Source organism: Anser cygnoides, chromosome 1, assembly GCF_040182565.1.
Source record: "Anser cygnoides isolate HZ-2024a breed goose chromosome 1, Taihu_goose_T2T_genome, whole genome shotgun sequence".
Lineage (NCBI taxonomy): Eukaryota > Metazoa > Chordata > Aves > Anseriformes > Anatidae > Anser > Anser cygnoides.
Window position 1 is genome coordinate 65,490,838 of NC_089873.1, and position 15,920 is coordinate 65,506,757.

At 49.3% G+C, this 15,920-nt stretch overlaps 2 protein-coding genes across 4 annotated transcripts in view; one reads left to right on the forward strand and one right to left on the reverse strand.

Moving 5' to 3' along the window:
* B4GALNT3 (beta-1,4-N-acetyl-galactosaminyltransferase 3) overlaps positions 1–4,609 on the forward strand; it is a 60,340-nt gene extending 55,731 nt beyond the window's left edge. Inside the window, exon 20 of the mRNA XM_066990225.1 lies at positions 697–4,609. Within this exon, the coding sequence (XP_066846326.1) occupies positions 697–805 (109 nt within the window). The 3' untranslated portion in view covers positions 806–4,609. The remainder of the gene's footprint in view (positions 1–696) is intronic.
* A 1,551-nt stretch (positions 4,610–6,160) lies between these two features.
* Positions 6,161–15,920, reverse strand: part of NINJ2 (ninjurin 2) — a 46,647-nt gene continuing 36,887 nt past the window's right edge. For 2 of the 3 annotated variants that reach the window (XM_013173004.3, XM_013173005.3), the window contains 3 exons: positions 9,021–9,252; positions 8,103–8,287; positions 6,161–7,220 (listed from right to left, as the gene is read on the reverse strand). In XM_013173004.3, the coding sequence (XP_013028458.1) occupies positions 8,124–8,287; positions 9,021–9,252 (396 nt within the window). In that variant the 3' untranslated portion in view covers positions 6,161–7,220; positions 8,103–8,123. Of the gene's footprint in view, positions 7,221–8,102; positions 8,288–9,020; positions 9,253–11,255; positions 11,398–15,920 lie in introns of all 3 variants that reach the window. The other variant, XM_066990236.1, reaches the window with a different exon arrangement.

A 15,920-nucleotide genomic window follows, 5' to 3' on the forward strand; every position in this document is an offset into this window, starting at 1 on the left:
AATGCAACCATCAGCTTGGGCAGTGAGGGAGAGTCTTTGAGGAAGTCCTGACCTCAAAACCAGTATGTGAGTGTACCCAAAATACAGCCACTGATAAGAGCGGAGCTGTTTCCCGATGTCTTCCAGTCACACTGCTGGTTGGCCATGGGCAGATTGGGCACTGGTGATAATGGAGACTTTGTCTTCTTGAATCAGTGTAGTGCACAATTTGGGTCCCTCAAACTTTCCAAACTACGTATAGCAATCACCCATAAGAACAATTGTCAGAGAGACATTTTAGGATCACGAGGTAGGGTTACGGTTTCTGAGAAGTTTATGATGTGGGGCCTGTGCTGTACAAATCATAGGCCTCAGGGTTTGTAGGTTTGGAGCCTCTCGTGTCTTTTCTGTCAGCTCACTGAGGAAAAGTCTAACAACGTAAGCAATCCCATCTTGGATTGATGGGATTTCCTCCTCACCTGGCACATGCAGCTGGCCTGTTCCCAACCAGTCCTGCTCTCAGGGGTCTATAAACACTCAGCAAGTGTCATTAGATGCCTGATTGTGGATAGGAGATACCCTGAGCTCTCCTGGACTCTTCAGCTTGGTCATGGTGTGTTGACAACAGGACTGCTTAAAGGAGATGTCCCGTGCCTAAGCCCCCTGGTATCATTGTCATCAAGATTTCCCTACATTTACCCTTTTCCTTTCTGCCAGGATCTTGCAGGCTGGGCTGGAAGTGGAGCGCCTCTCCCTGAGAAACTTTTTCCACTGGTTCCACTCGAAGCGGGGCATGTGGAACCGGCGCCAGCTGAAGACATTGTAGCCTTCAACACCAAAGCTGCCCGGCAGCACCGTCCACCGTCTCGCCCCGGCGTGCACTTTATCGAGGCACACAGCCAAGCGCACAAACTCTCCCTCTGCTCCCAGAGCCCTCCGACGGGACGGTCAGGCTAGAGGAGCTTCTCTTGGGAGCCACTGCATCCAAACCGTGGGATCCGCATCTCACTGGGAAGCCGTGTGGGGAAGCTGTCGCCCAGTGAAGTAGTCGTGTTCCCTGCCGTGCAGTCTGGTGGATGGCACAGCGGGAGAGGTGCCATATTTCCTGTCGAGTCTTGCGTGGTGCAAAGCAAACAAAGATCTCGGCTAAGCCCAGAATGGTTTATATACAGGAACGCAGCTTTTCTTTCAATACTTGAAGAAAAAAGGGAAAAAAAAATGTAATGGAAAAAACCCCTCTGCTTCCCTCTCAACCCCTGCCCCATCTCTCTGGTATCCATACTTTTGGACAGGGGACCAAAATATGTTCTCTGAACTGTATTGTGTCCACATGCCCGTGTGCTGACCCCAAAAAGATCTGGATGAGGAGGAGTCGATAGGCACTTTAGGCTGCTGGTGCTTAGACATTCCTCTGTGCTCTTCACTTCAATCATTATGAGAAACTGCGCTCATTCAGTAAATTATGGGCTGTGGATTGAGACCCAAGTACAGTTCCCATGAGAGACACATTTGCCTGCAGCTGAGCAAGGTGGCAGGGGTTGATGTTTCAACTCTCCCTGAATTATTGATCCACTGCCTGAGGATAGTGGAGGGGTTATACAGAGATGCTAGGAGGGCATCTCAGGAGGAATTTGCAACCTTATCTGACAGACATACGTGTTTGTCCTTACAATATCAGGGAAACCCTAGCAGGGAGAAGTGGCAATATTTTATTAATTGAGATATTGTGATTTTGTTAGAAAAAGAGGAGACAGATTATTCTGCTCTCTAAATCCTGTACATTTATGCAGCATCTAAAGGTTAATTTAATAAGTTATGGCCTCAGAGTGAGGTCTTATCATAGTTTGGCTTTTATCTAAAGAGCAGGCTTGTTTGCATTGGTGGAAGAACTGGCACAGCTGTTGGTGCTTCACTTCTGGAACAGCCCTGGGAGCTCTGGCCTGATACAGGGGAGGTGGCCTCAGGCCTTGGCACTTGCACTGGGTGCAAGGAACAGTGAGGGCAGAAGAGGGTTGAGTGAATAAAACGATGGGCAGACCCATGCTGGCACAATAAAAGAGCTGTGGGAAGAGCCAGCCTGATGCTAGAGCGAATTCTCAGCCCCTAAAACTCCCACTAATGCAAGGCAAGATTTTTACCCCTAAAACCATTTTACAGGACTGCAGGAATCCAAAGATCCACAGCAGCACAGTCAGTGCTCTGCACTGCAGCTTTAAGGTCCCTGTACAATGCTGAAAAGGCTGCTACTGATCTCACACTTCAGCAGGGAGTGTGACATAGGATGCTGCTGATGGCTCCCAGCTCTGCGGGGAGCTGTTGAAAAGTGAGCAGTGGAGGTATGCAGCATACAAGCGATGCTGACATGGTACTAGAGTTGTTTGCGTTCAGACTGATGGAGTGGATGCCAATTCGGAATTGGTATTCATTTGTTATTAATTCTGTGGTGCTTGGCGAGCCCATCAGGTTCCACTATTGCAGTAGAAAACTGAACATGCAAGTCCTGGCACGTGAGATGTAAATCTTGTCAAATCATCTGGTTGCCTCAGTCTGGGCTTTGGGACTGATGGAGTCAACCCGATTTAAGGAAGCTTCAGTGTGCAGCTATGGTGAGAAGTATGCGAGAGACTGCTCTGTCTCTCAGTCCATGGAGCCTTTGCCAGAATATAGATGCTGAATATCTAAAAAGAGACAGCCTCAGCCTTCTGCCCAAGCCAGAGCAGTCTTTTTAATGAGAGAAAGTACTCTTCCTATGGAGACAGTAAGGAACGAAATGCTGCCCTTGGGTGGAGGGGGAAGAGGCTGACAACTGTCAACTTTATTTATTTATTTTTTTTTTTAATGCATTATGTGAGTTTAGGAGGCCAGAGCCCGGGGATGTAGTGTTGCAATAAGCTCTGTTTCTGCCTGGAACACGCAGTGTCGGTCGTGCTTTCGTGTCGGAGCCTGCGCTTCACTCGCAGACACAGGCACAACCTCATGAGCACGCAAGTGAGATATTCTCCAGATGCTGAGGCTGTGCTTGCAGCTTGTCCGGGCTGGCTCTGTCAGGCAGCTCCTGCGGCATGGGGAGAGGCTGGCAGAGGGGGCGAGCAGCGGGGACGCAGCCAGGCGTTAGCAGCTTGGCCCCGTGAAGCAGAGAACGGTGTTGTGCCTGTTTTGCAGATGGGGAGATGGTGGATTTGGTGGTAACCCTGATGTCAGGTGCAGGGAAGGTAATATATATAATACATGTGATAATGAGTAACTCCTCTTCCTCACCAGGGAGGATAACCAGCAAAGAGTGGATTAGAAAGTAGGGTGCAACCCTTGCTCCAGCACTGCCAGCGGAATTATAGGATTTCGTCCCCGTGCTTTAGCTGGCCAGGTGACTGCTCCGTCCTGCACGCCTGTAACCCAGACCAGGAGCAAGCAGAGCTGCTTACCTCGTAGGGACTCCTTGGTGTACATGGAAGGACTTACTGGGGTTCGGTCCAGTTTCCTAGGGGCTGGTGTCCCCACTGTAAAAACTGCCATCACAACTGTTCTTCTGTTCTTAGCACAATGGGCATTCTTCGTTGGTATTTGAGCAATGCGGTGGTAAACACAATTAATACTAATTGGTACTAGTTGGCAGCCCCCATGGAGGAGCTTGGAGAGAGCCCGTGGGGCCAGAAGCCATCTTCCAGCCCACAAACTCAGAGAGTGCTGAGGGTTGCAAGCAGAGGACGGGCTACATGCTTGCTGGCTTGCCAGCCAGCAGGAAATCTTGGGCAAGCAGTGCCAGGCTGCTGCCCCTCTTCCTAAACAACCTGCAGCTTTTTCCTCCCCTCCAAACAGAGTTATGAAGAGGGGGCTCCCTTCTGCTGCTGCAGAGGGCTCACCCTGGGGATCGGCACAGCTCGCACAGTGCTACAGGGAGCCTGGCTCCGCCAAGGCAGGGAAGCTGACCTCCCCCGGCAGTCAGCCTCGTTCCTGTCGCAGGGAATCCTGAGGAAGCTGTGCCTGAGATTGCGGTGAAGTTTACCCCGCATTCCTGGCCTGCGTGTGCATCCTGGCCACGTCCTGTCTCGGAGGCAGGAGGAAATGGGTTGCACACCATTTCCTTCATACCAGGTGCACAGGCAGGGAGGGAGCTGCTGCGGTAGGTCCCCAGTTGGGGACGGCTGGGGAAACGGTGGGCCACGCTGCAGGAACAGGCTTTCCCTGCAGCAGGATGTGGCCGGGCTGGGGACATGGGGCTCCCGAGGGCGGGCTGCACTGCAAGGTGGCTCTGCCCGCAGGCGCCAGCTCCACCATCAGGACTCTTTCATTCCCCAGTGTGTTTGGGCCTGAGGTTTGTTTTGTGGTTCAGCAACGGAAACCAAGAAGGACTGAGAAATGCATTGTGTGAAAACAGTAATGTGACTTGTTTTGTCTTTAATGTTTGCCTAGTATGAACATCTCACCTCTTTTCATTGCCTAAAAATGGCTGATGTTGTTCACTTTTTAGATACCAATGCCTTGTGTTAAAAATCTGGATTGTACCTTGGAATTATCTGCCTTAAAGTGGCTCTGTGCCTTCAAGACGACCCCTGGGCCACCTCTCTGTTAGAACTGGGGGGATGTACTGGTTCTCCCCCACATTTTATAAATACATTGTCTTCCTACAAGAGCTCAGTTCTGTCTGCGTGTTTCTTGCACACCCACATCACCACACAGCAGAGGTTAGGAACCAGCTGTTGCTCCTCTGGCCTCTTGTAGCTGAGGCTGTAGGCAACGAGATGCTGCAAGCGAGGTTGGCCAGGAGCAAGACCTCTTGTAGACCCCTTGAGGCAGGGTGCCCTAGAGAAGGGGATGGTAACAAAACAGACTTTCTCCTGTCTTGTCTCCTTATCCCATGGAGCAGGGCAGAAACATGGGACAAATGTGTGCCCCAGCAAAGCAGCAGTGCTGTGGACAATGATGCAGAGAATGAAGTTGTCTCTCCTGCAAGCAGGGGACAATTCCTGCAGAAGGCTGCAGGTGAGTCCAGACCCGAGCTGGGTGCTTGGCACCACCTATGCCAACGGGCAGCCAGCTCTTTAATGGCAACTGCTTACTTGGATTAAAATTCATACCCTCTTCACTTCAGCTCTGCCTCCTTTGGGTATAAAAAGCTTGGCACAAACAGGGGTCAGACAGAGAGAAGGAAAAAGGCAGCCAAGGTTGCTTATGACTCCGATCCCATTAAAATGGGAAACGGTAATTCAAGGTGACAGGAGAAGCATTCCAGCACACTGCCGGTCTTCTGCTCCCCTCTGCCAGCTATCGGGAATCCCTCTCCATACGGGCCAGCCTCACTTGCCGCCGTACCTGACTTGGCAGCTCTCTGAGACGGTGATGTTGAAGTTAAAGGTCTGGTAATGAATTTCCCCTTGCTGCGTCTTTCCCAGATGAACCTTTCTTTTTGTTGCAGTCACTCATCCATGCTAATTGCTTTGCCTCCTGCTCTGTGAAGCAGTGACTCACAGGATTTGGGATCTGCAGACAGGGTGCACCATTTTTTACCCTTTCATCAACCCAGCTGGCCAGCAGTGGCTGCAAGCCCTCAGCTGATGGTTTTCCACTGTCTGAATCTAGCATTTCTGCCTCTCCAGTGATGGCTCTCTCTGGAGGAGAGCAGGGTAACAGATGCATCTCAGGTACATCCACCCCCATTTGCTGTTGGTGTCAGCAGCAACTGAGGACCAAGACAGGCAGCAAACTCCCTGCCACCCCAGACCTGTCATCCCCGGGACAAAGTGGAGGACGAGTCTTTACCTGATGCACAGAACAGCCCAGGACAGTGCTCAACTTTGCTAATTACAATTCTGGAAAATAACATAATTGTTCTTTGCCACCTGCACTTTCTATGCAACTGCCCTGCAGCTGCAAAATAGCCCCTGTGATTTGCAGCCACAACCTGGTGCCGCCCGCAGCCTTACCCAGGTGCTGTTGTTGGCAAGGTCGCTCATGATCTCCCTACAAAAGAAGGGCCACCTCTAAACAGAAATTTTGTTCTGTGAACTCAGATATGGAGTATAAATGGAATCTGCCCATATCTTTAAATATCATATAATATTTTTTAAAATGTCAGTCACTGCTAGTAGCTCCTGAAGACTAATACGTAGAAATTTCCATGTCATTTCTTTCCCAGTGGTGGTAAGATTATGCAAAATGAAATAGCCAGATTGATTCTGCCATATGAAGGAAAAAAATCATTTAATAATCAGAAAAGCATATACTTATTTAAATAGGTTTATGCCAGGCTACTAAAATATCCATTTTAGCATGATTACATATTTATAAAATTTAGGATCCAACATTTTTACTCTTTCAATAAAATCTGAAAAATCAGTAATTCAAAATTTTATAAGGAAAAATGTTGCAGTACAAGAGAGTTCCCAATATTGTTAATGTGAAGATTAGATATTTAAAAACATAGATGTTAGTAATAACACCTTAAATTATGGTGGTTTATTTGTAAAGTAATACACTATTCATTTGTCATTTCCCATCGTGGCAATTAGCCTAGGATGTCTCATTAAGTATAATGTTTTTCTCCTACCTATTGTCAGGCTGCTCAGACAGCATTCCCGATGGGTCCCTGGCAATGACATCAGATCATGATATCTATTTTCTGTCATTGTTATTTTCCCAATACTGGAAATGTATGATTGTTTTCATAACTGTTTCTCATTTAATTTTATTTTTAAATGACTAGGAAAATAGTTGAACTCTTTTTAGCCATGTTGACATACCCACACTTTCCTATCCTCCCATGAGAACCTTTTTTTTTTTAGTTTGAGAAATCCATTTCTACATTTGGGAGGTAAACTATTAGACAGCACTGCTTTAAATATAGCAAATTATGCCTGAGCCAAAAAGCTGGACATTTTATGTTTATTTATCCTGCAAAGTAAATTGTCCAGTCTTCTCTACACAATGAGCCGATACTGGATACGTGAAGCAGGCAGCTAAAATAAGAGATGAGATTTACAGAAGTACGCTTTGAAATTGTGTACCTGCTGCTGTTTCTGCAGCTTTCTCTAGAAATCGCTGCAAAGTTTGCTCTGGTTTCAGATAGCAGTGGAAGTTGTCACCCCTGCAGAACTGCACGAGCATCACAGCAAGGGGCTGCCATGCCAGGAAACGCGTACGAGTTTGGAAAGTTTAACCCAGTTCTCTGCATTCGTTGACGGGGTCCTGCTGAGGTGGTGCAAATACAGAGGAGATCTTCCACCACCAGGCACATGGCTCGGGTCCTGCAGGACAGACAGAAACGCTGTAAGGTCGGGGCAGGCCTCTCCATGCCACACAGGCAGGGGGGCAGGCAGGACGGAGCGGGTCAATCAGTGCCACAGCCACCGCTGTGCGTGGGGGCTGCAGCTCCTCAGCGCTCCCACCCCCGCTAGGCCCCAAGCCAGCGGTGTTTTATGGAGGATTTTGGCCTTCATGGTGAGTCCGAAATGCTTCCTCCCTCATCATGTCGTGTGTCTATCAAGCCTTCTTGCTGGCTGTTGCCCCAGTTTATTCCTTCTAAGCTGTGTCTACACAAGTGAGCCAGAGATTTGAACTTTGCTTCTTGACTTAAAGGACTTTCGACGTAAGAAGATGCCATTCCCTCATCTGACCTGACTTCTGAACCCAAGTGTTTGGTTGGACTCTTATTCACAAGGCTCTCTCCTGAAAATAAGAGTTAGCTTCTTAAAATGGCCCCCACCAAACCACACCAGCCAGGGTGAAGAGCCCCTTTCCCCACTGCTTCCCAAGCACCTTCTCTTTTTTCTACTCAGATAATGCTGCATCTTCAGATACCTCCCAGAATGAGCCCGGTTTTCTTTCCCAAATTTAGCTCTGGATCACAACTGCTATCAGTATCTAGCACGAGATCCGCAGTCTTCTGAAACCAAGTCAGGATGTTTGGTGTTCTTGCTTTACAGACCAAGCAAGGAAATCCTCCTTCTCCCATTGAACAAGGAAATTGTTCAATGACCCTGGGTGCCCGCAGGACAACAGCATGCCCCTGGAAAGGCTTTGTGTGTCCGTGCAGCATTGCCTTCTGCTTATCCACCTTGCAATGATGCTTTCTGAGGCTGAGAGCCCCTCCAGGGGCTGGCAGCGATGGGGACTCACCCCTTTCTTACCTGGCTCCATTGCCCCTTGACTTAATAAGGTCGAAAATTCCTGGTAGGGTAGAGGCCTGTCTTCTGCACCCCAAAGGCTGTGATGAAGATGTTGATGATGACTGTGATGAAGATGAGAGCTGTGGCAGCATTGTTGAGTATATTCAGGTGGGGTTGCTTTGCAACGTCATTCAGGTTCAGGCGAGCTGTGTGATTCAGTGCAAAAACAAAACGTGATTTGTGTCTTGACTCCAAGTCCCCCAGCCCCTGCAAGCCTTCCCTGCCTGGCAAATGTCCATGGTGGCCCTGGACACAGCAGCCACATTGCTGGGGGAATGGTCCCAGGAGCTTTACAGTGGGCACAGCCTTCCCTATGACAAGGTAGGAGGACAGAGCAGGGGAAAACCATCTTCCCTTTATGTCACGCGTCTCTTTTTGCCATGTGGGTGCCATGGCCCTACAATGGCCAACCCAAAGCAGCCGAGTCACTGCTGCGTGCTGGCCAGGCACGTGCCATATGACACCCACTGCATGGCTGTGGGACGTGCCAAGGTAAGGCTGGGTGACACAGGGGACAAGGCTGGAAACATCCTGCTGTGGTTGGGCCTCAGGACTTTCTGTGGCCTCAGATCCCATATCCCATATAAGAAAGCACGTAGGATATACAGGAAAAGGTGGTGTTCTGCTCACTTTTAATAGTGGGCATGTGTTTGAGACTCAAATGCTGGAACTCCCATGTCAGATGGAGCACTGGGCAAGCCTGCCTGAAACACTGGTGTTAACATACTGTCTATATGGCAGTAGGAGAACTGTGGCATTGGTTAAAGGTGAGGATAATGAAGAGATAATGAATGAATGGTTGGGGAGAGGGGCTTCTCCCTCCCACCCCTTTGCCAGCAGCACCGTGCAAGGGCATACACATCTCGACAGCCACCTTACCACTGATGATGAGGAGAATCCCGATCACCACCTGGAAGAAGAGGGAGATGCTGATGAGCACGATGAGGGTGATGTAGTACTGGAAGGAAGTCCCCTGCTCCAGCACCGCTTTGAGCTGCGTGACGTTCGCCATGAACAGCGCCACATCCAGCATGCTCTCCGCCACGCTCTTCTTCGTCGCGTAGTGGTTGATGTTCATCGGGCCGCTCATCCGGAGGTGAGGAGTCGTGCCCTGAGGAGGCGAGAGAAACCACATGAACTAGTACAATTCCTAAGCCGACAGGACCCTCTATTCTGCCTTGCCATGGGGTTTATCTAGAAAGCCTGGAAAAGAGTTAAAGCTTCATGCTTTAAACCTGGTAAGAGCACCCAACTTTCTCTCGCAGTCATCTCGTGGTGTTAATAGGCACAAAACACATGCAGTGATCAAGAGCTCAGCAAGGTTAGAAAAACACTGGGAATTTGTGTGGAAAACAAGCTCGTCCAGAGATAAAATAGTGTAGATTACCCAGAGACAGGGATTTTACAAGCAATATTAAATTCTCTTCCTTCGGGGCACAGACAAGCCTCAAACTTCAGGGGGCTTAAAGAGAGATCTTCTTTTTCAGTCGGGTGTTCAAAGGGCTGTCAGTGGCTGGGCTTTGGATCTTCTCTGAATGCTTGTTGCTGGCTACTAGCTTAAACAAAATACTAGAACATATGTGACAATCCATGCTTTTTTGTCTGTTTCTGAAACCACAGGCACTATTTCTTCGAAATGTCAGGCACCAGAATGCTTGGAGACAAGGGGTGGGATTCATCACACCTAACCTGAACCAACCATTCAGGCATGGTTTTTGTCAGTGGAGAGAAACAGGTATTTACAAGGGGTAGGTCATCTGGTTGCTTTTAACCTAATTACAAGGTGTAGGTCATTTGGCTGCTTTTAGCCATCTACCTTTATCAACCTTAAGTGAGTTCCTCTGTCAGCTGCCTTGCCCCAGATGATTAAAGGACAACGAGATGGAGGAGACAAGTGCTTTCAGCTCACTCAGTGTCATCAGCTGATACACACACACACAAAAAAGGCAACAATAACAAAAGGTTTGAATATATCTGCAGCAAGCTATGATCTTTGTCAAAAAGAAAGAAAACAATGTGCCAACATAGCAGACAGGCTTCAACTCTGGATAATCAGCCTCCTGTCAGCTGTTAGCGAGGGTTGGCAGCCTTGCCCTCAGCACTGTCTGATGGACGACCCTATAAATCTGTAGAAAAAGGGTAGGTGTGGTTCTGAGGGGTCTCTTTTGTTGAGAGTGGCAGAAGAGATGTCTCCAGGCGTGTACTGGAAGTAGGGCTGTGCCTTTGTCAAGTGGTGAGTGCTCCTTTGGTCCATTTGTCTCTGATAAAGCACAAAATGTAATCTTTTCCTCCAGGCAGAGCACTAGAGAAAAATGATGCATAGTGCTCTATGCTGCTGTCTCTGGTTTCCTTGTGCGTCCCTGTGCTGAGCAGAGCAAGCAACCCTGGGAGAGCCTTGTGCGTGTTTGTCATTGCAATAGGGACCAGGTTTCAGAGGGGGGTTGTGGCTGTGCCAGGCATTGCCCTTGTGTGAGGAAAGATATGCAGGAAGGGCTGTGTCCTGTTTGAATGACTGATGAATGTGGTCACTTATGAAGGGGCCAGCTTTGGGGGTAGGAATGTGCTTTTGGGGATTTTTATTTTTTTTTTGATAGTTTCAAGCATATAATTCTTGTGGTTTCTAATCCTGAAGCAACTGTGGTTAAGAGGCTTTTTTGCAGAGCCTGTGTTTCTTGCTGTGGAAAGCAGAAGGTAAAGGATGCTGGAAGGAAATAAAAGTAGAAGAGTGGGGAGCCTGTCAAAACTTTAAGGCAGTGGAGGGGAGGGAGGGCGTTCAGGGCTTCTTAACAGCACTGTCTGATGTCTGGGACAATAGAAAAGAAGTACCATGTCTAGGGAAAGGAGGCCAGCAAAAGGTCTGACCATGGGAATGTGTCTTAAAATCCTAGATTTAGGTGTGACCTGCTCTCAGCTGGCATAAAAGCTTGTGAGCCTGTCACAGCAGAGTAACACTGACACGCAGTAGTGCCAGGTTTGAGATTTGGTCCCTTTTAGTGTGTTTTCCTTCTCATCTCTGAAGTTTGCCTTCTGACCAGCAGTGCTACAATACTTGGCATTGACAATTTATCTCTGTAATGATGAGTTAAGGATGGCAGAACAAGGACTCGTACAAACCGGACAAAGCTTCTGTCAAACAAGTGACTGGCACAAGGAGGCTGAGACATCTGTTCCAAGTAGCTTATGTGGAGACAAATAAGGCAAGTCAATTCTTCCTGAATAAAATCTCTTCCTCCTCTTGAGCTGCCAGCTCCTTTACCTGTAGCGAGAATTGGGGCAGAGTTGCAGTGTGCTGAGCTCTGTCACAGATGAACAGGCAATGAAAATAGTTTTCACATGCTCTTTTCTCACATGAGTGAGCACAATGACATGCACCCCTGTTTGGGAGATGATACTGCAGGCAGGAAAAGCTGCTGCTCTCCCATGTGGAGCTGCTGGGTCTGGGAAATCCTTGCACTGAGCAGTAAAAAAACAAACAAAAAAACATGATTCCTGTTTTGAGGTTCTGTCTGCCCTGGCTTGGTAGATCAACAAAGGTGGCCAAAAGGTTACTGGGTGGTGAAAGCTGGGCACCATGCTTATGTGAAGGCAGCTAAGCAATCAACCAGTCTGCAGAAGTGCTGATACTGCAGAAGTCCTATTGATTGCAGCTAAAGTTAGAGCAATCCAGCTCCTCTACGGATTCCGCCCTTACAGAGTACTCTGTCTGGCCCAGCAGCCACAAATGCAGACCTGGAGTGTCTGATAACACGAGGCTTAAGCAGAGCAGCAGTCTTCAGAGACCTGGTGTTTCGATTGCTGTGGGAGGATGGCATTGACGGGGTGCCAGTGCCGTAGCTGGCACCAGCTAACCACTGCATCTGTGCCCTGTGGGTAAGAAAGCTGTGACTGACTCTCTTGTTTTATTTCTGGGCTGCTGCTGTGTGTGCAAAGCTCTCGAAATGGGACCGATGCTGCTCTTGCTTTGCCTCAAAGTTCAGTCCTCTGATGGCTGTGGTCCAGGAGCTGATTCATGAGCAGCTTGTGTTTCCCACAGCAGGATTGCCCAGGGAGCTGCAGGGGGTTATGTGGGATCACTGGGGAGATTGTGATTCCCTTTTGGCAAGCAGAGACCTAAGGCAAGCCACAGGACATACCTGAAAGCTTATTAATGTGACTTAAGTCATCAGGGTAGAGCTGGTGTCTTTCTAGTCACATTGAAAGTGTTCCCTTCTGAGAGTGGGGATCGCTGCAGTATCTTCTGGATGTCTTGGCTTTCTGTATGAGACAGCTGTATTCCCCTACAGAGACTGGGCAAGCCTCAGTCTGACCTCAGGCATATCATCTTTTTGCTTTCTCTCATGTAAATGTGGCACAGCCACACAGATCTCTAAAGGGGCTGAGTGAGGCACCCAGCGATGTTTTATAACAGGCTCTAGTTTTACCCCAAGCACTCCCCTACACGCACGTGTGTGCTAATATTTAGCTTCCACTTCTACTTTTATTTTATTTTAGGAAATGGTGTATAATGTTCAGTTTGGGGCCCCTCACTACAAGAAGGACGTCGAGGTGCTCGAGCGAGTCCAGAGAAGGGCGATGAGGCTGGTGAGCAGTCTGGAGAACAAGTCTTACGAGGAGCGGCTGAGGGAGCTGGGCTTGTTCAGCCTGGAGAAGAGGAGGCTCAGGGGCGACCTCATCGCTCTCTATAGGTACCTTAAAGGAGGCTGTAGCGAGGTGGGGGTTGGTCTGTTCTCCCACGTGCCTGGTGACAGGACGAGGGGGAATGGGCGAAAGTTGTGCCAGGGGAGGTTTAGGTTGGATGTTAGGAAGAACTTCTTTACTGAAAGGGTTGTTAGGCATCGGAACGGGCTGCCCAGGGAGGTGGTTGAGTCACCATCCCTGGAGGTCTTTAAGAGACGTTTAGATGTAGAGCTTAGCGATATGGCTTAGTGAAGGACTTGTTAGTGTTAGGTCAGAGGCTGGACTCAGTGATCTTGGAGGTCTCTTCCAACCTAGATGATTCTGTGATAAAGGAGGAGCAGAATATCACCACAATTGTGTGGGGCCTACCACTTTTTGCATGTGATCTCTGGTTTAGCTACATGGAGCTGTCAGGCAGCAGGGCCTGTGAAGCCTTGCTTTGGCACCAGAGGGCATGCTGGCCTACACAGTTGCCCGGCCCTGCTTTGCTAACTAAATCTACCTGAAAACTTTCCACTGAAATTAGTTTTCAAGGAAATTCTTTTCTTTTTAATTTTTTTTCCTTCAAGAAATAGTTACCTTATTATGAAAACCCTTGGGGAAGGTTCATCTACATATTTTTTTCCAAAGCTCGCAGGTTTGCTGCGGGGGGTGAGGGACTGAAACATGCTTAAAACTGCTTGGAAAAGTTCTGCAAAACCTATGGTTGCTCTTGTATTTTTTGAGGGGAAAGAGGGGGGGAACACAGAGCAGATCTAATTGCAAAACCTGTGGGCTTTGTGGGTTTTGTGACCCTCTCCTCAGGGAGGAGAAAGAGACAGTGGGACAGCGTGAGATTGAGAAGTATGCGGATGATAATCCTCTTTGTGGGAGCGCTCTGGCAGAGGGGGATGTCTGAGGAGCAGCTATATTACTGGCCATCATTTCCAAGGGAAATGCTGGAGGGTGCCAAAGCAAACAGGCGTGAAGGCAGGCCCTGCACGCAGAGGGGTAGGTGCAGAGGCTCGCACTGTGGGGATGGCAGCTGATAAACAGCCGCACACAGGCGAGCACACACAGGCACGCACCGGGCATCAGGCACCAGGGAAAACCCGGGGTGTTTTTCCACAGTATTTGCCAGTTGGCAGCTGTAGAAGTACTTTGTAAACATCAGCTGCTGAAGGTTAAAGCACACAAGCTCATCATTTTGCAAGGTAGGAGAGGAGCGCTGTTCCCCTTCTGCATGCAGGAGGCAGAGATGGAAAGCCCTGCTCTTGGTCAATGCTTCTGAGTGCACAGTTATTAGCTACTCTGCTTTTCCAGGGGAACTCAATTCCTGCAGCTCCCAGTCACTTCACTTGGGACGAATGGAGCCAATTTTAATATTTCTGGCATATGTCATATCTGGGCACTTGGCAGTGCTGGTGGCAGCATGGGGAGCAGCAGAGATGGCCAGACTCCTGCCCCCCAGCAGGCTGTACCTCTTCACGTCCCTCTGCAGAGGGGGGGCATGCAGAGAGCACTCTGGTCAATACAAATTGTCTTGCAGACCCCGTGAGATGAAGACTGGTTATCTCCTATTTAGCCTGGCAGCAAGCACCCTGGCTGTGTTCCACAAGCAAAAGTTACAGCAAACCCTGCCACGGCTGCTGCAGGCAAAACGAAAGCTGAGTGTTCAGGGCCAGTCCCCCTCCTTGGCCTCTGCAGAGTCTGTCAGCTAGTCCAGTTGTGCTTAGGGTTTTTTTGTTTTTTAATATAGCCATCTGTTCTGCTCGCTGGGGGTCCTATCCAGAGCCAAATGGTTGTGTTGCCTTCAATTCAGATTGGATGAACCCCAGAAAATAAGTCAGGGATGCTTTCCTTGTATCTCAGGCTCTGCCCCTGTATGGGAGTGGTTCTGATCAAGACCTTTCTGATCTTTCTCTGAGGTGTCCCCACATTTCTGTGACAGGTCACTGCTCATTGTAAAACTGACCCCAGTGGTTTGGATGAGCTTTCTTCAATCAAAAAGTGGCTTCCAGTGCAGAGGGCCAGTGCCTCTTCAGAAGTGGAAACCTAGGCAAATGGCCAGCACAGATCCTGTTTGCTTGCTAAGCACCATTCATGTTCTCCAGTCTTGCTGAACTCCCACTCTCCAGTTGCTTTACCCACCTTCTGTATCTCATCTCACACCCACGTGCAAGCCCAGTGAGCTCTTTTGGACGGAGGTGTCACCACAGTGCAGCAGCTACAGCGCTGAGACCTCACCCTTGAGCCAGTGGGTCTCTAGGTGGGACAATAATACGGGTAAAGGGATGAACGTGCAGCAGCATGAGGCTGTCAGCAGAGCCTCCTGGATTTACCCATCTGAAAGGCTGGCCTCGTGTTCTCGCTGTGGCTCAGAAATGAGGCCGTGCAGGAGTCTAGCAGCGAAACCTAATACTGCATGGAGCTAAAGGACTGGAAGTGAGTGGTGAGGTCCCCTGGCAGCGGAGGCGAGGAGCGGGGCGAGTCAGGAGGCAGCAGAGCCCTGCGAGATGAATGCCTCTCCTCGCCCTTGCCCTGCGGCTGACACGGCAGCCGGCTCTGCTTCCCGGCTGGCTGCAGCACTCGCAGCCTGCAGAGACCTGCTTGTCGCATCAGGCATGCGTGCTCCGCGCTCCCCTTCTTCCTCTCCCCAGCTCTGCTCATCTCTCGCTCATCCTGCAGGACCTGCTCTGTCCCCATCTGCATCCTCCTCTCCTCCTCCTGCTGTCTTCTCTCATCTTCTTCCTCGATTCTCTCCTTCTCCATTGTTTTCTCACCCTGTGCCTCTCTCCTTGCCTTCCTTCCACACTTTGCCCAGCTCTTTTTTCCTTCACTCAGGTTGCTTCTCCTTTTTCGCCCTGCCCTGCCCTCCCCTTGGCACGCTGCGCTGCTCTATGGCAAGTTCCTTGAATCTGTTCGCTCTCGGATGCTGCGCACGGCTTCCCATGCTACAGGGCAGCATAAATTATGTATTGCACAAATAACTGTCTTACCAAATCTATATTAAACCCCCTCGTTAAGTGTATTTATGATACTGAATTGAAGGGATCCAGGAAATGACTGGCAGGCTGCAGAGCTGAGCTGGAATAGAAGGCAGTGTTTCTTTTCCAGGTAAGC